This window comes from Natrix helvetica (assembly GCF_964273705.1).
Source record: "Natrix helvetica genome assembly, chromosome: 4".
Classification (NCBI taxonomy): Eukaryota; Metazoa; Chordata; class Lepidosauria; order Squamata; family Natricidae; genus Natrix; species Natrix helvetica.
This window is the reverse complement of record NC_138550.1, coordinates 85,630,067-85,657,221: the sequence shown is the minus strand read 5'-3', so window position 1 is coordinate 85,657,221 and position 27,155 is coordinate 85,630,067. Positions and strand designations below refer to the sequence as shown.

General features: G+C 35.7%; 1 protein-coding gene across 5 annotated transcripts in view; it reads left to right on the top strand.

Moving 5' to 3' along the window:
* CDH12 (cadherin 12) overlaps nt 1-27,155 on the top strand; it is a 790,632-nt gene that overhangs the window by 662,484 nt on the left and 100,993 nt on the right. For all 5 annotated transcript variants that reach the window (XM_081952523.1, XM_081952525.1, XM_081952524.1 and 2 more), the window contains one exon: nt 14,308-14,602. In XM_081952523.1, coding sequence (XP_081808649.1) covers nt 14,308-14,602 — 295 coding nt within the window. The remainder of the gene's footprint in view (nt 1-14,307; nt 14,603-27,155) is intronic.

Genomic DNA, 27,155 nt, shown 5'->3' with positions numbered 1-27,155 from the left:
AAATGCTTGATTTTTTTTAGGAATTTTGAGTAGTTAACCTCATGCCAAAGGTTATCTTGTTTTATATTTCTTTTTACATTTTTACCTACTTTCTTCAAGTGTTCCTCCAATGGTGATTGCTTCAACAGTCCTTAATGTGTGCTTTCTCAACCTTTATTTCTTTCTCACTGGGCTTTTTTTATTATTGAAACACAAAATGAAGCTTCAAAGAGCATTTTAAGATACAGCGTAGAATTATCTGTTGCCATAGCATGAGTTGGATTTTATGTGGTTGGGTGAAAAGTCTATAATGTTTTAAAATTCTGCCTCAATTTGATCAGCTATCCTATTTATCTAATGTTTGCTCTCTCTTACAGGAACAGATGGGGTTTTTTTTTAGAAAGAAGAACTTGATAGGCCAATAACATTTATGCTGCCTGCTGACATGTAAACAAATTGTTTATCCATTTCTAACAAACAGAAATAACATATTCAATAGATTTTTCCCTGCCTCATTTGTATAAAAAAGAGAACAATCCCTTTAACCCTATCCAAATCCTCACATAAAAAATGTAATAATTAATCCCCATGGCAACAGTTTAGTAGTTTAGTACTTTTAATAGTTGTTTAAAAGCAACAACCATTATCATTATAGGAATGTGAAGTTTAGAGTTTTTCTTTATGTTCCAAGATAGCCAAGGGGAGGGAGTGTATGTGTGTGTTTGTGTGGAAGTGTGTTTAAACTTTCATCAGTGCCTTACAAGCTTTCCAACTTCCTGCACTTTGTCAAAACCCAGGGGAGTCTGTCATGAGACAAAACTTCTTATATGGGAAGCTTTGCTTGTTTCAGATCACAGAATGCAAGGATGGAGAGGGGAGACTGCATGCCACTGAATACTTGTTGATTGGGGAGGGGGGAATTAGAAATACTCACTTCAGAAAGATTGTATAGGTTTTAAAGCAAATTTACTAAACTGAGTTTCCAAACGGAATTCCTAAAGAAATTTGGAAATTAGACTAAAGAAACAAATAAGAAATCCATACCATGAGAACAGAATAATTTTCTGAATCTAGAAGACATGTTTTGCCATAACACTAAAACACTGAGGCTGTTTATTTTTCTTTTCATATTATTAGTGAAATAACACAGATTTGCGCTAAGTTTACTGTTAATTTTGTTTATTAGTGTTTTTTTGTGGGTTGATGTTGGTGAATCTGATTGTCAGTTACTAGTTGAATATTTGAAGCAAATCCATGAAATTAGTTAATCTGGGAATCAGGTTAAGTATATTGTATAGATATAACCACTGTAATGACTTCCGGGCACATTATGTTGAACTAGATGTAACGAACCAGAAAGGGGAATTCAATGTAGATCTGATAGCTCTTTGTAATACTCAATTCTTATCTTAGCATTTGCAATTTGCCAAAATTCTTGGGCTGTGTGTGCTTGTGTGTGTAGATATTCAGATATTGAACAACACACACTCTTCTAGAGAGAAGTTTCCTGAAGGTGGGCTCCAGCATGAGTCCAAAAGCTTGGAAGACAAAACCTCTGGTGCCGGGGACTGACCCAGATTAGATTTTGCAACATTATCCTGGGACAAGTATGTTCACCTTAATTTGTGACAGTATTGAGATACTGTAGCTTCCCTTAATATAAATTTGCATTATTTGTAATGCTAATGTCTGATATGATAAGGATTGCTGTGGTTTTTCTTTCCTTATAGGGATTCTTTATCAGATCTTTAATAGGAGCAGCCTTCATCCTCTGGAATTAAATATGCATGCTTTTAACTTCTTCCATATTCACTTCCCTAGGGAGTATCTATTCCATTGTCTTGAAGCCTACAGAGATGAACCTTTATATGGTACTTAACAGCCAAGCTTCTGGAAGTGGAGGATTTTCAGAAGGGTATCTGAAGCCTTGTAAATCTGCCCAGTTAATGAGAGAAGCTGTCCCACATATAAATCAGTCCCCAAACTCTAAAGAATAGCTTCAGCACCTTAAATTGTGCCAATATACAACTGATGGCCCATGCAGATTGTTCAGCCCAGAAATTATATACCTAGCACCTGTCAGAAACTGCAATTTCACAACACTTTTCAAGAGTAGACCCACATAGTGCACTGCAGTAGTTAAGACAAGTTGTAATCAAGTCATGAATATTCATTTTTATGTCTGACTGGCTCAGTTAGTGCAGTAACCACAGTTGTACAACATGTCCCTTGCCACCTATCAATCCACCCACAGTTGGAATATAAAGAGCACCCCCAAACTGTGAGGCTTCTCTTTCCAAGGGGATACAATTACAGTATATCCTGAACAAGCTTCACCTCAGTCTCAGAGTTCAGCTTTTTTCTTTTCAACAGCACTTCCATATGGTCTTAGATTTAATTTCAGCTTCTTCTTCCTCATCCAGCCAAATGTCAAGGTTAGGCAATGTACAAAGGAGACGATGATGTCTTTGGAATCAAAAAGTACAGAACAATAGAAAGGAGTGTCATTAGCATATTGAAAGCATCCTATTGTAAAGCTTCCATCGCAAGAGACAAGAGATAATCCTATAGAACATAAGTCAAACAGTTCCCCAGCACACTTTCATATGCCAGAAAAGACTAGAACCACTTATAAAATGATTTTATACTACTTTTTGAAGTACAATTTCCAGTATGCCAATCTAAAGCCAAATTCACATTACATATCCAGGCATAAGTTACACAATGCTTTTCTCAAATACATGTGGGGAAATTTGTCCATTATGTATTTTATTGTCTTCTTTTGTTTTCTCCCCTTCTGCTTCTCTTAAACAGGACAGGCATACCCAGTGTTTTTCTAACTCATCATCTTTTCATATGACACACCAAGTTTGCTGCTTGCCAATTATTGCCTAAAATGAGTAGTCTGCCTTTATTTGTTCCAGACTGCTTGATTGATTTTTCTTGCAGCCAATCAAATGCTTATCCACTATCTCCAAATACAACAATCTGAAGAAGTCAAGCTTTGTTTTCTCACTTTTTTTCAGTCTCTTCTCTCATTGTCATATGCTGACACTGGTGTAAAAACGTTGTTCTGTCTTCTCATTGAAATGTACTTAACTTCCATGATAAATTTGTCAGTGCCTTTCTCCCCAGCATCAATTTTCTCTCTACACAAGCATATTTCCTCTTTCTTTCTCTCACACACACATCCATCTTTTGTTCCTCCTCACATCCTCACATTAACATGAGGAACAATTCTTATGATCTTGAGTTGGCAGGAAAGTATATTGGTATAAAGTGTGCTCCCCTGTGGCTGTGCTTGCCGTTTCTCATGTTTTTTGAGGCCAGTGTCACGGTAAAAAATGATAAATTCCCTAGACTCCTTTTACCTCCCACCCAACATCACCTACTGGTAGGGAAAAAGTTAATCAGCACCAGCACCATCACTGAGTTGCCCTGGATTGTCCATATAGTAAGATTTGTTTTGGGAGAAGAAAGAATTCACATCTTGCATATTGGAGGGCAACTGGGCAGTAGGATGAGAAGAGACAGAGTTGACAGCAGAAAAGAAGTCAATCAAAAATAGTTATTCAGATTTTTTTAATACTTCAGCTTGTAGGACTTGAGGACATTTTTTTGATTTTTGTGAGCCCACCTTCGTGCCTTTGCCACCAACTGTAAGTTCACTATGTGTGCAGATATTGGCAGTGTGGTATAGTGATTAAAATGTTGGAGCTTGGGACATCCAATCTCAAGTCCACTAATAACTATAGAAGACCAGTAGATGAATTTGGTTCAGTCTTTCCCTCTCAGTTCTTACAACAGTTTCTATTTCATTAAAAAGATTTCTCAGAAGATTAATCAGTGTTCTAATACACTCATTATAATAATGTGCTATTTTTATAAATATATATTTTCCACTGTAATATATATTTATATTAAATATTAAATATCTATGAAATATGTTGTTTTAAATGTCTTTTCTTACATATAACTGTCCAAAAGTGTCTCACCATATTCAGAGAAATGTAAATGCTGGTAGTTACCAACTTTGTTATTCACATCTGATCATAATGGGAAATTGCAAATTTTTCAATTATATTAAGAAAAAAGCCCTCATTGACTGAAATGTTATCGCTGGTAGCATCATGTATTTTTATAAGCATACGCTTGATAATTGCCCAACCCACTGTTCTGTATATATCGCTTTAAAAGATGGTACTTTATTCGTTCTTTTTTCTATCATTCACAGTTTGCCCTTGCTACATGTAGAATCTTTAAAATGTAGATTTAAGACAAATTAGAAATCAGAAATCAATTAAAATAAATTACTAGATTTCTGAGTTTTATTACATTAATTATAGTATAACTAACCTGCTTTAGCTCACTGATCCCTCTCACATTTGGTTAAAAACAGGCAAGTATTCTCTCATGTTAGACATAGAATCAGGAACTGGAATAATGTGTATAAATACCAAAAATAGACATTTTATTAGTTTACATGAAATTAATTATTAGCTGATGTCAGGTGTATACAATTTTCCTCTTAAGTGAGAAAAATCTTGAATTAGTAAACATACTCAAAAATGTTTACCTTCAAAATATCATGCAATGATGTTTTTAGAGATGTCTATCAGGGTTTTTTTCTTTTTCCTGTGTGTTCTTTCTCATCTATGTGTCATTAAATCTAGTGTATAATTTTACTTGAAGTATTTTTTCAGTATTTTAGATTCTTTATAATTAATTCTAAAATCTTATTTTCAAACTTATCTGGACCATTGGTTTGAAACTTTCTTAAACCAATGTTTTATTCTTTCACTGTTTCTTACAAAACAACAACAACAATAACAAAGTCTTAAAACTTTAAAATTTATTTCACTAAGGATTGAAACTCAACCAGTGCTGTGAAACCTGTTGATCTAAAGGTAGCTGTAAATTAGCTGTAAAGTCATTAACAAGCTATTTCCAATAGTGATTAGAAAAGGAAGCACATGTGAATCTAGTGTCCTTTTAAAAGCATTGACTGCCATTTGAGAAAGATGGCTGTTCCCTCATCCCCCAGAGCTCTAAACTCTCCAGAGACTGCTGTCTCAAAGAAAGAGCTGTCCCCATAAGAGGCCATATTTGTATTGTAACTTCTTGAGTACCACTTCTGTTGAGAATAAAATGCACTGTATGAAAAGATACCACAACTGTACTAGAAAGTGTTTGTGTTTCATTGTTATAAACTACATCAAAGGGTAATGTACCTTTGGCCAAAACATTCTGCTTTTAGAAGCTAAGTGAACAGAGCAATAAATTAATGTCAGTGTGAAGCTCCATTAGTCATTAAGGTTAATTATCTGATTAATCAAATGCACACTTTATTTTGACTCCACTTTCTTTTCAAAAAAATAGCAAAGTATATCAGCAGCTAGGTTAATTAATGAAACAAGTTTTCTATGCCAATCTATGTAGTAGGTTACTGAATTCATATGCCATGTTTGGAAAATAGGGAAAGTATTGCATCAGAGTACTGTCGGAACTATGCAGTTAACTAAACATCAATTTATAAATCTTTCCAGAAGTTTCCAGTACTTATATAAATAGAAAAAAAGAAGAAGATACATACTTTCATTATTCATTGACTACAAAATAGCACTGCTTTGCTTAGTTCGTATGGAACTTTGTTTTATTTGACATAATAGAGACAGTGTCAACTATTCTTATTTTTCTCCATGGGGAAGAAAACAATCAACATGATGTGCAAGGCAGAATATTTTCTGTCATTGTCAACTATATTCTCCACACTAGCTTAGATTATTCTTCTGTGGCAGGGAAGTTTGGTAACTACTGTCATTTGACAAAGCTTTTCAATTTATCCATGCCATGACAACTATAAAGAATTCATAAGTTGGTATAAATTGTTGCTTCCCCCCCCCTTAAAATGTACAGAACAGCATACAGACAACAATGACAAAGAAACATTGGCTTTGAAATCAATGGAAATTCATTTTTAGAATTATTTTAAGGATAAGGCAACATAAGATTCTTCAAGGAGCAGGGGAAGTGTGTATATATATGGGATGGATGGATGGATGGATAAATAGATAGATAGAGACTGTGTGTGTGTGTGTGTGTGTGTGTGTGTGTGTGTGTGTAGAGAGAGGGGGGAGAGAGGGAGGGAGAGAGAATGAATTATAGTTACAGTTAGAGTTATATATTATAGAAACAAAGATGAAAAAATTATATTGCCCCTTGACTTTTTAATATGTTTCCTTATTTCAGCATGGAAACATTTGGCATGGAAACATTGTGAAACTTATGAACAACTGTGACATAGATCCTTGGCAGTTTTAATTATACAAGACACTAATTGATATGATTTCTGTCCAGAACTGCTCTTGTGGAATCTCTGAGTTGAACACTAGATTGTACTTTAATACAAGATGTGTCACACATACAGAGCAAATAGTTTCAGGATAATATTATTCGGCTTTTCTAACAAATATTACATCTCTTTATTGATTTTAATGTAGCACCATGGTGAATAAAACGGCAAGCCACAATCATTTTTAAGTTCAAAGTGCTTAATAAACATTTATGTAGAATTTTATCACACCAAATCTCTATTAGTTTATATCACTGGGAGGCTCATACAATGTGTGACAATTAAATGAGAAATGTAAAATTTGCATTTGTTATTATTGTGTTTTTATTTGCTATTGCAAACCAAAGCAAAGCAAAAGACCAAACAGAAAAGCTACCGTTTTCATTTCAAATTACACATTTCTTGACAGAAGATATTGTTCAATGAACAGTACTCAAAGCACATGAAAAATCAATTCTGGGAATAGCGTCATGCATTTTTCAATCTTTTTATGCTGTTTTCCCAGTGTATTGACTTTCTGAAATAAGTTAACAACACACTTTGTCAATGACACAAACATTCAAGATTATAGCAGAAGTGTGTAATGATATTCTAAGAAAAGCTTAAGGACTTACTTGGTTCTTTTTCACTCCCCATTAACAGCCTGCTGGTTTTCCTTACCTCTGTCTTCTACTATTTCCCAAACTCTCAACTGTGTATCGTTGTAGAGCATTGTTATTCTTTCATTATTTGACTCCTATATAAGCAAAACCAATCTCAAACTCCTTACCATGCCAAAGCTGTTATTTTCAATTTTTCTCCAAATTATCTAAAACATTCAATTCATCTTACTCTAGCCCATTGATTAAGTGCCATTAGGTTGGTATTGAATCTTGCTGACCACATAGGTTGTCCATGATCACCTTGTTCTTCAGGTCTTCCAACAAAGCACCTACCACTGCTGTAATCATTTGCTAGTGATCTTGTTTTCCTTTTTTCCACTTTTACCAGCATTATAGGCTCCTTGAGAGAACCACCCTAAAACTAAGAACTCATTTCCTGATAGTGGAAACAATTAATCAGAGGAATGGATTGCCTCCAGAAGTTGTGGGTGCTCCATCACTTGAGGTTTTTAAGAGTAGATTGGACAACCATTTATCAGGAATGGTATATAAGATCTTCTGTTTGAGCAGATGATTGGATTAAAAGACCTCCGAGGTCTCTTCCAATTCTGTTATACTGTCTTAATATAATATCTTAGTATAATGTCTCCAAAATATGATAATCTGAACCAGATCATTTATGCTTTCAATGAGAAATCTGAATGGATTTGTTTTATAATACATTTGTTTGTGTTCTTGTTTATTCTCAGGACTCTTCTCAAAAGCCAAAATTCAAACCTATCAATACTTTAAAAAAATGTGCTTGTTCAAGTCCAACTTTCTTCTTCATGGAGTATAACAGGGGGAAAATGGCTGCACAATTCTCATGTTTGTACATTCTAACATTTGAATATCTTTTCCCAAGCCCTTCATTGTTACTCAGACAAGCGCTAACCTATGGTATATTTCTTGATTGCTGGTTCCTTTACTGTTGAGTTGATCCTAAAAGGCAAAAGCTATCTGTCACCTCTGTATCTTCATTGTCAGTTCTAAGGTTGGCTTGCTGTATATGTTGTCACTAGTTTGATCTTATTTACATGTAATTTTAGTTTCATATTTTTCTCCGTTACGTGACTTTCATTACTAGAGCTTCCATTCATTTGCATTTTCAGTTATCAGTGTAATGTCATCAGCATAACATAGGTTATTTATGTTTTCTCATCGACTTTTAAGACTACACTTATCTTATTCTAATACAGCTTCCCTCAATATATTTCCAGATGCAGGTTGAATAAATAAAAAGAATATACGGTCTGTCTTGCATACTGCTATTTTTCATTGATAATACACATTAATCAGTGGAAAACTTTTTAAAGAATTTTAAGGTTATGTTTATATGCATGTGTGTACCTTTATACAAAAACATTCCCTTTTCGCAAATTATACCAGTGAAATTATACCAAATTATGTTTTGGGTTTGTAAATACAACTGAGAATCTGAAATAAGAGTTGAAAAAATAAATTATGTATGTCGAAAAGAATAGGATATAATGAGACTAAGCAGCATTAATGTACAAAAGGGAATCCACCTGAGGATGATCAACAGCAAATATTTTGAAGGATATGGAATGGCACTGAACTGTGACACTACATTAGGTATTTTATTCTGAGAATCTTTGTTTGGAATCTTTATTTCTTTTTTCTTATCCTGACAAGTACATAATAGCCAGAAGCTACTCTGGCTAAGAATACTTGAAGTTCTATAGTAGCACCAAGATATTGGGAAGATATCAAGTTAAGGAGAGCTGTTCTAAACTTAAAACTCTGGAAGCATTGTATTTTGTTTGAAAAATATTTTCATATTTATTTCTGAGTAGACTGGATAAAGTACTAACATAATAAAATAGAAATAATAAAAAAGAAGGAAAGATATAAAATATTATTGTTCTGGTATCTAAAATTCTTTGAGGCATAATTCTTATATTTCTTTGTTTTATTGTCATTGATTCCTTGAGGTGGGATAAAGGACCTCTGCACAGTATTTTAAAAAGTTACAACATTAGGTGTTCAGGTAGAGATAGTTGTTCCTATCCACAGAATTTCATTAGTCCAAGTTATTTTTTTAGAAAAAGAATGAGGCCTAAATTTGAAGCCAGAGGTGAAATACATACTTTGCTGCATGTTAAAGAGGCAATGGATTTTCAACACATGTAAACAAATAGCATTTGAATTGGAATAAAATGTTGGAGATAATAAAAGTTCAAAAACAAACCTTTGAGAAAACCACAGCACAATGTTTTTATTGGTTTTTTAAGATTTTATTATTTTGTTTTGTTAATTTTTATTTTTATTTTCCTAAATCCAGGTATTTGATTCATTTCACAAACCCAAATCTCATGTTTTAAAATTTTAGTTTCTGAGTTTTCAGATGGTTTTCAGCATAGGAAAATACCTGTATGATTGTTACATTATTTTCTAAAAATGGTCAAAACTTTTAATAAAATATTTAAACCAGGAAAAATGTTTCCAAAACTGCATGCATTTTCTTCTGTAATCTTTTTTTTTAATCTTCAAAGTGATGTGAGAATGGAGTGAATTTAAAAATTAAATAATTGACATTAACATACTCTATTCATCCATCATTATAAGGCTCAAGTGAATATGGCATATATACCTTTCAAAATGTATGCTTCATATTTCTTTCATATGTCATTTACTATATTTCTTGTATTCTCTACATTCTTCTTTGAATATTTATATTTTGACACCCCATTTAACAGCTTATGTACAAGGATTTTTTTTTATGGAACAACTGGCATCCTTTGTACTGTGTGAAATCAATTAAAATATATAGTATAACAAGTATGGTAGAGTAATCAGAGTGTTTGAATTCAGAGTTCAAATTTCCTCATTCAAGAAGCTCATGCAGTAATCAAAATTCTGAGGGTTATGTTGACACTCAGAATGGAGGTGACATTTGCACACTTGAGCCATTCAGTGGAAATGTAAAATTTAATGCATATTCAGCTGCCAATCTTTAAACCAATCAAGCAGTCAAGTAATGGAGAATCTGCTACTATTTTGCAGCTGAGTAAAGAGTGTTTTGTGGTGTGTGTGTGTGTGTGTGTAAAGATATTTTCCCTCCTACCTTCTGTTACTACTGTCTGCATATCATTCATCACCTGATATGCAGGGTTATTATTTTTTTTAGTACCATTTGGCTTTTGAATATTACAACAGTTTTTCACACTGATTAAGTGATGCAGACCAGTTAAGGTTTAGATATTATTATGGTTTGATAAAACATGAACATGATAAGTGCAATGTGCTACAAAACCAGGATGTTGTCATGAAGCACTTTTGGAAGAAGGGCAGTGATTTAAACCTCCTTGATATCCCTTCCATAGAACATGTACTTGTCTGCTAGTCTTCCAATATTTCAGTATGGCATTTCCAAGCATTGCTACATTAAGTCCTTTGAAATGAAAATGCCAGGTTTTTTACTTGACTATGTGAAAATGCATACACATATGTGACTGCTTGCATATATGCATGCATGCACACACACACACACACACACACACACACACACACACATACACAGAGTTTCTATTCCAGGACTTTAATTTTGGAGGAAGATGCAAAAAGCAATACCATTCTATTTAATATAAATTAATACTGTATATGCATATGCTAAACACAACTTTAAAATATGATCAGTGGATCATTTTCTGTTTATTTATAAATAATAAGATTTAGAAGGGCAAATGGCTTTTTAAATAGTTCAGGACCATCCAAACCATTGCCACTTTGCTTGACCTTCAAGGTTTTGTCACCTCAGTGTTGATAATAGAATTATTGAATCTGTCTTGGTTTTTTTCATAGGCCTAGTTCCATATAGATCTTGCTCTAAGAAATTTCAAGGAGGGAATAAATACGATGGAAGAAAAAAAATCAATTTAAACCGAGAGATAACTTAAACTCTAAATTTCGTTATATTCCCTGTATAAAACACTTTTAAAGAAAAAGTTTCATTTTAACACACCACAATCATATTTTTAAAACACTTTTGTACATTTTCCAACTTAATATCTTTTTAAAAAATTATCAAAACTGTACGTCAGAGATATTCTTTGAATTAATTAAATTATACCCAGTAAATATTATGGAAAAGTAGTTTCTATGCAATCTTATCTTTTCATTAAAGATAACCAAATACATTTTTATATAACAGGAGAGGAGGTAGATTTTATTTTCTAATCGTAATAAAATTGACAGATGGTAAAGTACTTTATTAGTTCCTCATAAATGATCGTTATCTACTACATAGAGTGAAACCCCTGTAGAATTCATCTATAAGTAGTAACAATAAACAGCATAAAGATGAAAAATAAGTAAAGCCTGACTCAGTACTATGTATAGAGTTTCCAATCATTTATTACTGATCAAATGGTTCAGGCAGTATCTGGTAACACCAATTACCGGTTTGAAAGTAAGAGTCAACTGTATTTAACCTTCCCTTCAAGGCAATTTGATCAAGGTTGCTTTTGCAGGAACCACCTTCCATGCAGAAAATTCAAAGGAGTTATATCTTCTTCATTTCATATCTTAGCCAGCACAATGCATTGTTTTAAATGACTGTAAAATATCCATCAAATCATTGGTTGAAAAGGCAGTGTATATCTTAAAAAAAATCTAATATGAAATATTTATGTTGAAGCCTGCTTCTAACTATGCATCATAACAAGGCTTATAGGTGGCTTAAGTGCTTCAAAATTGTTATTGTCTAGCACTACCAGTCAAAAGCCAATCTGTACCTTTTTTGTTTTTTCTTGATTAGATTTTCTATTATTTTCTCACAATGAAGACGCTTGCTAAGAAACTGCACGTTATATGGAAAGGGATGTTATTGGAGCATTGCTACAGCTCTTAAGAATTAGGAGTCACACTGGGTAGAACCCTAACATACAAGCAGTACTGTACCAATACTAAATTGAAGGTCAGTGGAAGAAATAACTTCCTCAGGAAATTAATGAGCTCTACCTAGGGTGCCAAACCAAGGGTCCTTAAGACAACAGCTTTAGCTGTTGGCAGGCATATCCACCTGCTGTCTGCTTTAAATCAGCACATGCTGAGAAAGTAGATGTTGCTCTGAATGAAGCTAGCGGAATTATTACTGGATGCCTTAAACTTATGCCTCTAAATAAGATGTACCAGCTAGCTTGCATTGCTCCGCTTGCTCTTTGCAAAGAAGCAGGAGCATACAAAGAAGAGGCTCAAGTCAACAATATCTAGACAACACCCTCCTTATGGCCTACAACCAGCTCATTAGAGATTTAATTCCGGGAAAAGCTTATTTAGGTTAATGGAAGATTTTGAAGAATTTGAAAGCAGAGTGGATGCACGAAAAGCTACAAAGAACCAGCACTGGATGGAACCAATGCAGGCGCTGGCAACTGAGCCTGGAGAAAGTTGGGAAGTATGCAGAATCATTGAATAGACAATTCAACCGCGTATGAGTACAAGAAAATCCAGAGGCACTCTGAACAAATGGGGCTATCTGGTGGCTTCTGACCTTTGTGATCGTGTGACATGCAAGCAACACCACATATGTATACTCCCTTTCTGTCCTTATCAGTGTACACTTGAGGACATCATGACAGTGAAACAAAACACAATTAATGTTGCTAGTTTCTGGGCAAGATTTTTTTAACTTGTACATATTTTAAACTTGTATTTTATACATAGGATATGATAGGATATGAGACGATAGGATAGGAATAGGAGGAGTGGAATGGAATGGAATGGAATAAAATGGAATACAATAGAATACAATAGATACTTTATTTAGTCAAGTGTGATTAGACATACAAGGAATTTGTCTCTGGTGCAGAAGCTCTAATGTTGTATAGTATGCCTTATTTTAATTGTGATGCTTCTGATACAAATAAATATAAGAAAAAGGTTGTTTTTTTAAACTTTAAAAATATATAGGAGGGTTGCAAGTGAAAGATAATTATGTTTTCATTTGCACACACTAAAATTCTATGAATGAAATACAGTGATTGTGCAAAAACCTGACCGGAGCTGGAAGCATTCTCTGTTACCTAGCATGTAGCACTTTATCTTCATTGGCACTTACATACAAGAGGAAACAGATGAACAGAAATCCTGTGTGATGGATTTGACAGTCTCAATCCATATTTCTACAATCTTTGACAGACACCGAAACCTGGGAATATATTGGGCCATAATCCATGGCTGCTGAAAAGCATTCAAGCTGCTATATCAAAAATTGGAGGGGAAAAGCGCTGAGACTGCATTTACAGTTTAAATGATAAGTAAACTTGATCAACTGCAAATCTGCAGCAGAACATCAGTGTAAAACTCAGAAGCTTCCTGAGAGAACAGTGAAGATACTACCATGATCAACCAACCAATCATTTTTACCTGTAAAAATTACAACCAAAAGCCATGCATCAGAGTAGGAAAGACAAGAAATGTACATAAATTAAAAGTCACCCTTTTATGATTACCAGAATACTGAAATTATGAAAAGAAGCCCAGATTTAAAAAACCTTCTTTGGTATAAAATTAAGAGCAGTTTGGAGTATTAAGAATGCTTATAGATTAATGCAAGAAGTATAGCTGTGCTTATGCATATTAGAAATGTGCTCCTGACACCTCATGAATTTCCTGTTCAAGAAAATGTATGAGACTGAAATCAAATAATGGAAATGTTACTAAGTTGAATGTCCTGTATATGCATATACAATGTCATTAACATGAAAATGAGATCCATGTACTTCTTCCTCTTCATGAAACATGAACAAAATAAATATACTCTTATTTATGTGTCCAACATGACCACATTTTGCCTTGCAAAGTCATCCCAAAGGTGGTTTTTCAGGAGGCAACTGAACTTTCTTGTTTTTTTCTTTGAAGACATTTCACTTCTCATCCAAGAAGCTTCTTCAGCTCTTGACAAGATAGTGGGAAATGGAAGGATTTATATTCCCACTATCCTGTCAGAGCTAAAGAAGCTTCTTGGATGAGAAGTGAAATGTCTTCAAAGAAAAAACAAGAAAGTCCAGTTACCTCCTGAAAAAGCATCTTTGGGAGAACCATGACCTGGATGACTGAGAATCTCTTCAGACTCTTGCAAAGTCATGTTAATAAATGTATACATTATAAAGATTGAAATACTAGTAATTGTGATGTTTTTCAAACTGGGAAGCTATACACTTGTGATGCAAATACCCATGTCTTTAATAGCAGTGTGTGTGCGCGTGTGCATGTGTGTATTTGTGATAATAATTTAGTTAAAAATTGCTATTCTTCCATCCAGGAATTGTTCTATTAATTATTTTGCCCTTTTCTTTTTCTGCTGTTAAGCTTCATTCTGACTTGGACAAGGGAGTGGGAAGTGTTAAGTATACATTATCAGGAGATGGAGCTGGTACAGTATTTACCATTGATGAAACTACAGGGGACATTCATGCCATAAAGAGCCTTGATCGTGAAGAGAAGCCTTTCTACACCCTACGTGCTCAAGCAGTAGATATTGACACAAGGAAGCCATTGGAGCCTGAATCAGAGTTCATCATCAAAGTGCAGGACATAAATGATAATGAACCAAAATTCCTGGATGGGCCTTACATTGCCAATGTCCCTGAAATGTCACCAGTAGGTAAGTAATCTTTTAAAGAATTCTTATCCTCAAGCATAAACTTCGAAAGTTCATTCCATCTCTCTTCGTTTTTTCTTTTGTCTCCCTCCCCCTTTTAAAAAAAAATACATGATGCAAATTAAAAAGTTGATGCTTGGACAATTGTAGATGTTGTTGACACATTTGGTGCCTACCAAATCAGTTGCTTCTAGGGTAAGAAAGACTACTATTGATTTTATCTTGCACAGATATTCTGTTTTTCTGCCATGTCACTTCCATATAAATCATTACTGAGTTCATTATGGTGATAGCTAGCTTTTTGTGTATAGTTGTATGCAAAAATGTAGGTACCCACTTAAATTGTATATTGCCATAAATGAACTTTACATAACAAATGTGTGTGATTACACAGGGGTTCAAAATAAGAAGATAGGGAATGGGTAGGTGCAGAAGTTTGGGCAATCTTTCAGCTAGTACTTCGTAATTTCTTCTTTTCTGTAGCCAGCTAATAATCTTTCTACTTTGATTTTTTTTTCTTCAGTTCTTCTTACACACTTCTAACTTCAAACTGTTTGTCTGCCTTCCTGCATTCGCTGCATGCTTGAGATCTCCCTTCAGATCTTTAATAACATTGTATTCTGAGGATTGTGAAGCCTGTTCCAAAACCTTTCTTTTTTTGCCCTATAAATACTTCATGGTTGATTTGTAATTAGATCTTGGATTGTATGTCTTGCTGAAATATTCAACTTTTGAACTTCAACTTTTTCACTGACTGTGGAGCATTGCTGTCATGCTGGTATTTAGTTGAATCTATTTCTTTTGCATTTGCACAATACTTCTTTTACCGATGGCTGCCACATAATCTTTTAAAAAATTACAGCCACCCTTGTGAAATGTGTTTCCTCCTAAAATGTTCCATCCCTTTTTCTCCAAATATAAGTTGTGTGGTTGTGGCAGCACAATTCAATTTTCCTTTATCAGCCCAAATGAACTTTGTTCCAAAATGTTTTCTTCATCATGTTTTCTTTCCACATACTTCAATTGATTATTTTTCTGATACAGCCGGATGAACATTTCATTTCTGAAAATTCCCATGTAGACCAAGGGCCTTTGAACAACTTCTCTGCTGTCAGCTAAAATATTTAGCAAGTCATTAACAGTGAATTGGCTATTCTGCTTTGCAGATTTGACTAGATTTCAGGATGTTGTAGCATGTTTTTCTGTGGTTGTCTGCTAGCTTCAGAAGAGTCCCATATGACTTCTATTTTTTAGTAATGTTCTTCATAACTGAAATTGCTAGCTGAAAATGTTTAGAAAAGTTTTTGTCGCATTTGCATCTTTGTAAGAATGAATTATATTTAGTGTTATCTTCTGAATTTATAAAAACTGTGCAAATTAGTAAATATGCATTCAAATTTGGAGAAAAAGTATTGTTTTACTTTGTGCCATAGCAAGGTTACATCAAATTCTGTTTCTAGGAAAACATTGAACATACAATTTTACCAGGATTTTGCAAAAAAATTATAAGCAGGTATATATGTAATATTATTGTGGAAATGTGAGTTTGTACCTTTAGCACAAACAATTGGTACTGAACCCAGACACTGCAAAATAAAAAACAGGGAGGCATTGCCATGTGAACCACATACCATTTAGGTAACTACATTGTAATGGTGTCCTAACTTTGGATAAACTTTAATATCATTATAGCATTTTAAATGTACACCAACTTTATTTTGATTAATATGTTACCATCAAAGATGTCATAGAATAATGGCATGGCCTGAATAAAAATAAAGGGTTAGATACAAAAAAGTGTTAAAAGGTGCAATATTCACAGTCCACATGCTACTCTTACTATCCCAGTTTGTAGTAAACAGCTTTACAGTCACATACCCTATCTAGCATGAGGCTTTACCACAAGTGTTCTTTTATTCAGACACACAAATATCTCAGCATGGAATCTAATTTTTTCACTTCTCCAACTTCTGGATTAGCTTTCTTTTTAACCATGAAATGCAGCGTCTAATTAGACTTGACAGCAGGTGATCCTTTAATCAAATATATCACCATGTTTTAAAAACTAATGAAAGCTGGGAGGGGAGTGACTGCAATTGGAACAGGAGAGTAGGAGTGTGGCATTTTCCTTGGTGTTTTATAACAATTTTAGCCTGTTCATTAAAAGCAATTTCAATTTCATCTGCATTGATTCTATTTGTCAAAGGATCATTTGGGTTTGTGTTGTTTTTTATGGGCAAGAGGAGAACCTAAATCATTTAAAGATTAGGTCTGCTGATTATACTTAAAAACATGGCATAGCAATTTACTGTGGTTTCCCTTTCTCTTCTGAAGAATATTACAACTAATACAGTTACTAATAATGATAACAACAGAATTTGGTACAAGCCAAATATATTGGATTCCAGTCTTACCTTAACATTTTAAATTAATCACCAAGAATTTATGAGCTGCAGACATATTTATTTTCCCAGTATAAGATTTTTCTCTTTAGAATTTAGATTGTTTAATGTTTCAAAAATAATTGCATCTTTGTAGTATGCTAGAAACAGAAATAAATACTTTTGTCAACTATCTATTACTATATTGACACAGTCAACAAAGAAGAGTGCCTTTATTAGAAATCTCTGGTGCCTTCTCCAGATTTGTTAGAATAGAATGCCCATACAGTATTTCCTTTAATTTAGTAATGCTGACAGAGGCTGATGGGAATTGAAATATAAAGTATCAGCAGGGTACAAGATTAACTACTTCTATTTTTTTATATTTCCTGCTTGACACTGTATCATAACCAAATTGAAAGGGATTTCATAAAGTTGTGAAGTTCAATCTCAGCCTTAAAAAAAAAAAACTTTAACATTATGTCAGTCCTGTCAAGAATTACTATTATATCAATGGTATTTACAAGTAATTGCAAATGCAAGCATTTTGAGGAAATGATACAAACTTAGCACATCTATTTGTATCTTTTCAGTCAATAGTTTTTCAACAAATACTTTTTAATCTATATTTTCATAGAAGATATTTTGAGGTACAGTAGCTTCTATGTAGAGTTTTAGGGTTCTTTGCTATATTTGTTGAAAGTGTGTAAAAAATATTATACCACTTTGTTACAGGAATCCCTATTATTGTACCATAATAATTAATAATTTAATCTATAATTTATCTATAATGGCCTGCCAAACAATCAAACAATCAAACAATCAAACAAGGAAGCGAGGGTCTAACAGTCGCAAGGATTCAGTCAGAGACATACTGGGCATATAGGCAGATCTTGACCTGATCAGTCTTTGGATGAAATCATTATCTGAGATGCCATAGGTGATGTTTTGAGTTCTAAGGAAATAAAAATTACTGAAAATTATATTTTTTCCAAGATTGGGGGGGGGGGGGAGTGAATTTGATGAACATTCCTTAATCTTGCCTGAACCAAATGCAATTTGAATGAAAGCATTATCACCAATGAAGGCAAATATATGTATCCAAGGATTGTGTTGCAGGATCCAATCTAGATCAGTCACAGGTACCAGAGGTTTAGTCTTCTGAACTTTCAGATTCATGCTGGAGCCCAGCCTCAGATGGGCTGAGGATAGGCTCCAGCACAAGCTGAAAGCTCCGAAGACTAAAGTTTTGGTTCCGGTGACCGATCCAGATTGGATCCTGAAAACATTTATTTTTATGTACCATGTTCATTTAGATACTGTACAGCTTCATTTCATTTTGCTTCCTAATTGTTTCCAGATACTTATTATTTGTAGTGTATACATTATGCAGTTTATTTTCCTCCTCAATGTTATTGAAATAAGATCTAATAGACTATATAGCAGGGAGAGAGACAGTATATAACAGCTCAGCACAAAGTGTTGTTCTGCAGAGTGAAGGCATTAAACTAAATCAGCACTACTACAACTACTCTTCTCTCATATAATCCATCACAAATTTACAGTGCATCGTGAAATATTTTTCACAAATGATGACATTAAGAACTCACATATAGAGCCATCTCTTTTTCCATCTATATATGGATAAAGATTTTTAATTCCTACTCTCATGTAGGTTTAATCACATGCAAATATATTCAAAATTGCAGTTCTTTCAGACAAAAGTTCCAAGTGCAGTTACTTTCAGATATTTTCCACAGAAGACAGATAAACATCAGTTGATTCTGCATTGCTGTACTATGTTTCTAAACAAAAAAGGATTCTTGACTTATGGCCACAATTGAGCCCAAAATTTCCACTGCTAAGTGAGACAGTTGTTAAGTGAGTTGTGACTCATTTTGCAATCTTTTTTTGCCATAGTTGGTTTAGCAATGGTTTGGATGGTTCTAGACTATTTAAAGAGACATTTGCCCCTCTGAACCTTATTATGTAAAAATAGCTAAAAATGATCCACTGACTGAAATGATCTACTAACTTAAGGTTATGTTTAGCATGTGCATGTATTAAGTTATATTTCATGGGGCTGCTCCAATGGTCCTGAGAGCGAAAAACTGCCATGTCTTTTCTTTTTTCAGTGCTCTTTCAACAGTCACTAAATGAATCATTGTAAGTCAAAGACTACCTGTAAGAAAATAGGTCTAATGGCATTAATTTTAATGCAATTTAAGCAACCCATGTGGAGAATTACTAACATCTGAAAATCTGTTCAGATTTTACAGTTCTTGGCCCTTTTTAGCCACCCAAATACTTGTAAACATTAACTATATTTTATAAAAATTGCTTTTTCTGGTTACTGGTTGAGTGGTTATAAGCATCGTTTTCCCCTTCCAGCTGCTGAGTTATTTTTCTCCTCTTTCACAAGGATCTGTTTATATTTCTCACATCAAAAAGTAGGCAAAGGATGCTGCCTTTATCCAGGCAGTCTTGTTTTATGACTAGCAATAATAACCCAGTCATTCAGCTGTCATAAAGACATTGGAGGTAATGAGACCAAGCTGAGATTTAAATAGATTATAATGGATATTTGGCACATTTCCTGGTGATTTTGTTTTAAAATGCTTTGTTTTCCTGTATTCCTTCCCCGGGAATAGAGTATATTACTTATATAGTAAATGAGAAGAATGCAGTGTCCTGGCTGTGCAACAGGGCTGGCTGATTTCTAAGACCAAATGCAGGTGGATTGCAGGAATCCATCTAGAAATCATCAGCCTTGGAGAAAAAAAGAAAGAGTAAGTAGGAGAAATCGCTATTACAGAAGAAAATCAAGGAAGCTGAGCAAATGGGAATTAGCAAACCAAACTTGATTAATGATTTTAATTCTAGATATAGAAACATTGGTGAAGGAGGTAATACACAATCTGAAGAAAGGTTCCCTAATTTGCTCATTAGGGAACTGATGAATGAACAAAAATAAAGAGTAGTTACTGACCTGGAAAAAGGCAAACGTGTTTAAAGTCAAGATCAGATCTTTCTAGATTTAATGATGATGATAATGATGATGATGATAATGATGATATCTGCAACACTGTCAAATATCCAGATTTGCCTATCCTAGGTCTTGGTAAGGACTCAATAGGTAGATAAAAATTCCAAACCAGTCTGAACATCTGTCTGTGCAGTGATTAATAACAATAACAACAGTTCAAATCCTAACCAAGAATCTAAGAGCTGTTAAGGTAACATTTGAGTAAATAGACAGTTCTGAGTAAGGTGGCTTTTTGCAAAGTGAGACGACGACGATGATGATGTAATCTTCAATTCAATTCACTATCTGGAACTGGTAAAACCTTAATGGTTCAAGTCCTAACCAAAGACCTAAGAGCTGTTAAGCTAACATCTGAGTATGTAGGGATTATTATTGCTGTTGTTGTTTCAATGCAGGCAGCCTTATTTTTGTGCTTTTCTAGATACTCAGCTATTCTTTGTTTCAATTGTTTTACTTCTTTAGTTAGAGGGCTTTGTTCTTCCTGAGACAGAGGAGAGGGTGGCTGGTTTCCAAATGAAAACAATGGTATATTTCTATTGGATTCCTGTACTGCCAACTCCCTCTGGTTTGCAATAACATATATTTCCACCATGCAGTTACTGGAATTAAGTTGTTATTGGAAAAGATGTAGTAAGTAATAACTACATTGTTGAAGAAGTAAATAAGGTGACTAATGACTAAGTTCAAACTTTCAGGCTCAGAAGAGGGTGATGCTTGCTAGGCATTGAAATATATTTTGTTCTCCATGATGGGGAGTGAGAGGTGCTACCAGCGGGCTGTTATCAATCCTGATTGGTCCATAGACTGAGAGAAAAGTGTTTCAGCCATGTTTCTACTCCTTTGCCCAGTTCCCTCTCAGTCTATGGTCCAATTTGGCTGGTAATTTGTTTTTCTCTCTTATAGGATTTTCAAAAAAACTATTTTTACTCAGATTAAACTTTAAATTCAGTTCCAAATTCAACCTCACTATCTAAAATAAAAAATTTACCTAAATTAGTGCAAGGAGGGGGCGTTTAACGCATTCCCCTCAGGGCCCCCGGATTGCTGGTCCAAAGTGTGGATCTGCTTGCCCACGGCAGAGACAATTGGCTTGAGGTAGATGACTGGCTGGAATAGAGTAAGACAGAGGCTCGCACGGCCACAGTCCGGTGCTTGGGAAGGCCGTTTTAAAGTGGGAGGTTGAAGCGAGTCAGCCAGCCACCGCTCTGCATCGCGTCAATTGCAGGGCCGTCAATAGAGCTGCCGGGACTTCAAACAGCAGTTGATCTTGTCGGAGCAATCGGGAAACAAGCACCAACATGACTTTGCTAAAATTGCTTGGCGGGCCATTTGTCGACACTAGCTGAGTCGGGCGGCCATTTTGGATGTTCTTCTGAGGTGGCAAGGAACTATTTGGTGCCATATTTTGGTGTACCGTTTTTTTCACTGCAGCGAAGAGGGCCACCATGTTTGACTCTTGGTCGGCAGCCATTTTGTCAGCTACACGAGGTAACCGGACATCAGCATTACTTCTTGCCTCAGACAAGCCTCGCAATTTCAACAGACTTCTCCAATTGGAATAAAGCTCTTGGAGTGGTGCCTTGAGTAGACCAAGGATAGATGGCAGCTGAAAGGGGTTCTCAATTGCATCACCTGTCGGCCCAGCCTGAATCTGACAGCCAAGGGCCTGAATTGGGGTCAATAAGGCCTACTACCCGAGCCACTGCTAATGCCAATCTGCCTGCTCAGCAACAATCTAGAGCAGCACTGAGGGATGAGCAGCACAGGCAAAGGGCCCTAGAAAAGCGAGTGGCCCGGGCTGAATGTCTACTGGCAGCCCAAGGGGAAAACAGATCTAGGTCTAGCCACAATTCTTCCCCGGCTTTGTCAGTGGCCAGAGGCAAGATGGACATTTCCCCTTTGCCATCTGTATCTCCCTCAGCCATCAGGGGTGTAATGGGTGACCCCCTTAAAGGAACTTCCAGGGATTTCCTTTCCCATGTCACACTGGCACCTCAGACCCCAGACACACAGAATGTTATAGATCCTTATGAGGATCTTGAGGCCTTAGAACATTTACCACCTAGCCTGCAAAAATGTATCTCATAGGCTATTTCTAAGGGCATTGCTTCAGGCCTGAAGCAACAGGGTACGCAGATTCAGGGTGGCAAGGCCTCCCAGACCCTATCTCACATAGGGGCTCCTGTGGCGAACCATACATCTGAAGTGCGTAGGCCGAGGTCGCCTTCACTGGCCAGTGAGGGATCGGTACATGGGGAGGAACCTCTGGATGATTTAGCTATGTCTGAGGATGAGGAATCAGCAAAACCTGACACCCCAGCCTTCTCCAGCCTATCCCCACCTTCTCTTTTCAAGCAGCTTTTGGGGAAGGCCAAAGCGACTACTAAGTTGCCGTTCCCGTTGATCACCACAAGGACTTATCCCAGACTATGTTTGCTAAGTCTGCCATGAATAAAAGGAAGTTCCGGCTCCCCCTCTATTTCTAGAGGTAGGAAAAAACCAGTGGGCTCGCCCTGGAAACTTTCCAAACCCAGGAGGGAATGACAGGTGCTATTACAACCTTGATCAGGGGTTTGCCCAGGCGCTCCAAGTTCCCTCAGTCAATACCCCAGTTGTCGCTGCAAGGTTCGCGACATACTTGAGCCCGGGTTCGCCTGTCTGGGCCTTCAGGGTTCTCCCTTGGGTGGGAGAACGAGCCCCGGTCCTCACCGGGAATTTGGGGGGTCCACACGTGGACGAAGGCCGCAAATTAAGACACCACACAAAGAGTTAGCTCGAGGTAGGCAAGCACAGAGCTTGGAGGATGTATGGCTACATTCCTCCTGACATGTTCTGTACAGACCCTTTTATTAAGCAGTTTCTTTAGGGCGGGGGAGTGGACACATCAGCAATTTTCCACAAGAAAATAATTAATAGGTATGTAGCAGTTAAGGGGTTTTCAAAAACATCCCTAATAATGCATCGTATACACAGTTAGATATTTGCAGTTAACCAACAACCTATACAAACGCTATGCTAAGCTAGATAAACGGTTAGTTAAATATTGTGGTCAGCAAACATCCTATACACAGTTAGATATTTGCAGTTAACCATCAACCTATGCAAGCATTATGTATGTTAAAGGTCACATTCTCATGGCCTACTTTCGTTTCAGCTTCAACAAGGCCTGAACCAAACTACTGTCATGCATTCACATCTCCTCTGTTTTTGTTTTAAAAGGAGGTCAATATCCCTCCAAGGCTATGCGTTCCTCTAACAGCCCACCCTCCGGCAGGCAGTGAGAAGAACCATTCACCTTATCCGGGAATTGAAACTCACTTTCTGTATCGGAGTCTGAATCCGAAAATGTTAACAACGGTTGTTTGCAGGTGTCGTGCGAGGAGGGTAACAAGTGTTGCAGTAGGTTTAAATCTTTGCGAGTAGCATCAACTTCTTTATCTATGTCACCCAGGCGAGTACGCAAAAACCTGAGCAGTTTTCCCATAACACAAGGACCAATGATACAAGCAATCAAAATCAAAATCAAAGGACCTATAAGGGCTGAAAGCAAAGTTGTAAGCCATGGAGAAAAGTTAAACATTCCTTGATACCATGTGTGAAACTTGGAGCGTTCTGACTCTCTATCTTTCAATCGGGTATTTAATTCTGCCATAGAATCAAGCACAATGCCTGAACTATCAGTATAAAAACAGCATTCTTCTTTTAAAGCTACACATAAGCCGCCCTGTTTTAAAAATAACAAATCCAATCCTCTTCTATTCTGTAAAACAACTTCAGATAGTGAAGTAAGAGAATTCTGGAGAGCAACCATAGATTGAAAAGGTACGGCAGAACCTATGGCCTCATAAAATGGTGGTTGGAAAAAAAAAGAAAGGCACATCCAACACTCCGGATCAGCATTAGGAAAGGCATGACTGTTATTAAGAGCAAAATAGGAGGAAGAAATAAGAGACAATAAGGCTTATTACTTAAAAATATACAGTTAACTACTTTAACACATGTTACATTTTTAGGAACTGCTACTATCAATATATACAAAGCAATTGCATCAGAGGGAGGATCATAAGCAATTAATCCTCAATGAAAGATAGTCTTATAATTCGAACCAATGAAGTGTTGAATTACTGCAGGCAAAATTCAAACAGGATCCAAGCATATAAAAAGCAAATGTTTCATGTACAGTTCAAGTCAGTGTGTGTAATGTTAGTTGCACCCATAGATTTTTATTGCAGTCACTGTTCAAATGAGTTTTTTGGTGAGATGACAAAACAAGTAAACATAAACAAATGATGACTAATGATGACTAAAAAACTTGGCAAAAATGGCAGCACATAAGTTGTCGTGTCGTTGTTTCAGCACTGCTTTGGTGGTTTTTGGTTTTTCATATCACTGGACAGCTGTTTTGGCAAGATCGTATTGGCCATTGTGCTGTCTGTAAAGTCATCTTGGTCATCTCTGGAACTGGATTTGGGAACTGGTACGACAATATTCTTGTCTAGACAAACATCACGTACTAGAATCCATAAAAATCTGTAAAAACAAGCACAGCATATCCTCGTCCCCCTTGCGGGGGAGGCAAACAAACTTTTTAAATCTATTGTGTTACCTATGCCAAATTAGCCAAATTGGGGTACACCAAATTACTAGGTACCCAAAATCCCTCCTTTTTTATATATATGTTTGAAAAAACAGTCCCTGAAGGACCAATTAACACGTTCCACAATGGCTTAACCTGTGGAATTATAAGGAAAAACCCCAAAAATTAAAACTGGTGCAATTAGTACAAAATTACAAAAAGGCCAATGAAAAATAGGCCAGGCCATTGTCAGTTTTTTTAAAAAAAATTTGCCCAAGGCAATAAAGGCTGGAAAAAAAATGTGGCCAAAAATTAAAAATAGATAATACAATAATAATACAATAGTAGAGTTGGAAAAAACCTTGGAGGTCTTCTAGTCCAACCCCCTAACTAAATAAATGAATTTATTTCTAAGGAGCCAAAAAAAAGAAAAAAAACATAGGTGACATCCATTTGCCATAGTGATTAGAGGCCAAATCATAAAAATGAACTTCTTTGTCCCCAGAGGGGGATGCCCCAAAACCCTGGGAACAAAATAAAACAATTTGCTTGGCCTGGTTGAGTGGCATATGGCAAAATTGTGCCAGTCCCCAGGCATTTTGAAGAGAAAAAAATAATCAAAAATAAATCTAAAGAAAAAAAAAACATAGTTTCTAAAAAATTAAAAATAAATTGACACACCTAATAAAAGTCAGAAATATAGTTAAAAAGCTTATTAAAAAAAGATGTGAAAAAATAAAATAGCAAAAAACAATTTTTAGTGTTACAAAAACAACAATATTGCAAGGTAGGAAACTTTCATAAGAGTCCTTATAAACAATTTCATCTTCCATCCAAAAAAAAAACAGTCTTATGAAAGCAAAGAATTGAGAACAATAGGCAAGCAGAAAAGTCATACAGACCACATAGTCAATTAAAAGACACTGAAAAAAAATTTATTTTTTTAAAAAAAATCAAATTTTGGAATAGAAAAAAATAATGTTAATAAAATCAGTCCAATTTCTACAAAAAACCCAAGGTTATTAATTTAACTGCCTAAAAAAATGGCAAATTTTTTTAAAACGGAGTCTGTTGTCTTTAAAAAAAAAAACATCAAAAGAATTAGCTGACAAGTTACGCAAACCACAAATGGAATGCTCAAAATCTCATTAATCTTTTGAACTGTGGCAAGGGCACAAAAAAAAGAAAAAATAAATCAAATAAAAAACTTTAGATAGCGGCAGACAAAAATGGACAAATCCAAACAAAGATTCCCCAATAGCTGCCATAAATTAATTAGCAAAATAACTCCTTTCAAACAAAAAAGGTTGGAACAAAAAAGACTATAACATTTTATGCAGTCATGCTTTATTAAAACTATCTACAATTCATACAATACAATACACTACAATACAATAACAGAGTTGGAAGGGACCCTAGAGGTCCTTCAATCCAACCCCCTGCCTAGGCAGGAAACCTATACCATCTCAAACAAATAACCATTCAACATCCTCTCAAAGACCTCCAGTGTTGGGCCATTCACAACCCCTGGAGGCAAGCCGTTCCATTGACCAACTGCTCTTAGAGGCATTCACAGGTATCACTGGGGCGTTTCATACACACACTCATGGTAAAAATGAGCAAACACTCATTCTCCCCGCTCCTCCTGCTTCCCTCCAAAGAATGACCCAGAAGGAAGAGTGGGTGGGAGGAGGGGGAAATTCACACAGGCAATCACGTGGACCTCTGAAGCCATTCACTTATCACTCCCTGGGACATGGGAGACACATATTCACATTCATACTGCAATCAAACCTTCATGCTTGCTCATGCCAAACAATTTGGAAATGATAACACACATGCATACACACACATACCATTCTTTATATAAAAGGGAATCAAACTACATTCATACCAACTTTTACCATTAACCTACTCACATTTGCACTACAATCATTAATTTCACATATAAAAATCCCATGTCATTCTTTCTTCATGCAAGGCAGTTATTACAATTACTTCAAGGAGCTGTACATAAGCCAATGAGCTCCATTTTCTATTATTAAAGGATCTCAACTTCCCTCCAAGTCTGGAGATGATCACACACTAGATTGTTAATGCCTGTCTCTGCCCTGGGGTGTTCGTTTCTTAATTTGGATCTGCCAGCGGACGCTGGCTAAGTTTTAAAGATCCAAATTCTATCTTGATATCCCAGCATGCGCTGGCATTTTTAAATATCAAGATGTATAAAAACAATGTACAGAGATGTTTGTCCACACATTGTTTGCATTCAGCCAGGGTTCTAGGTTGGCTCATGCTGGCATATTTTTAAAGATCCAAGATGTATGGAGACTTTCATTAACACATCATTTGCATCTGGGTGGGGCCCTTGATTCATCTGATGGTGGCCAGAAAATCAGCAAATTTGTTGACAAAATCTAAATCAAAACTGCCTTCTGGAGGCCAGGTTTTTACTTTAGGACTAATAGAGTAGGTTGGTCAGAAAAATGTGCAGAGGGTTTTTACTCAGGTTGAAGGCAAACCTTTAGTAGGAACTTCCTTCATTTCATACAT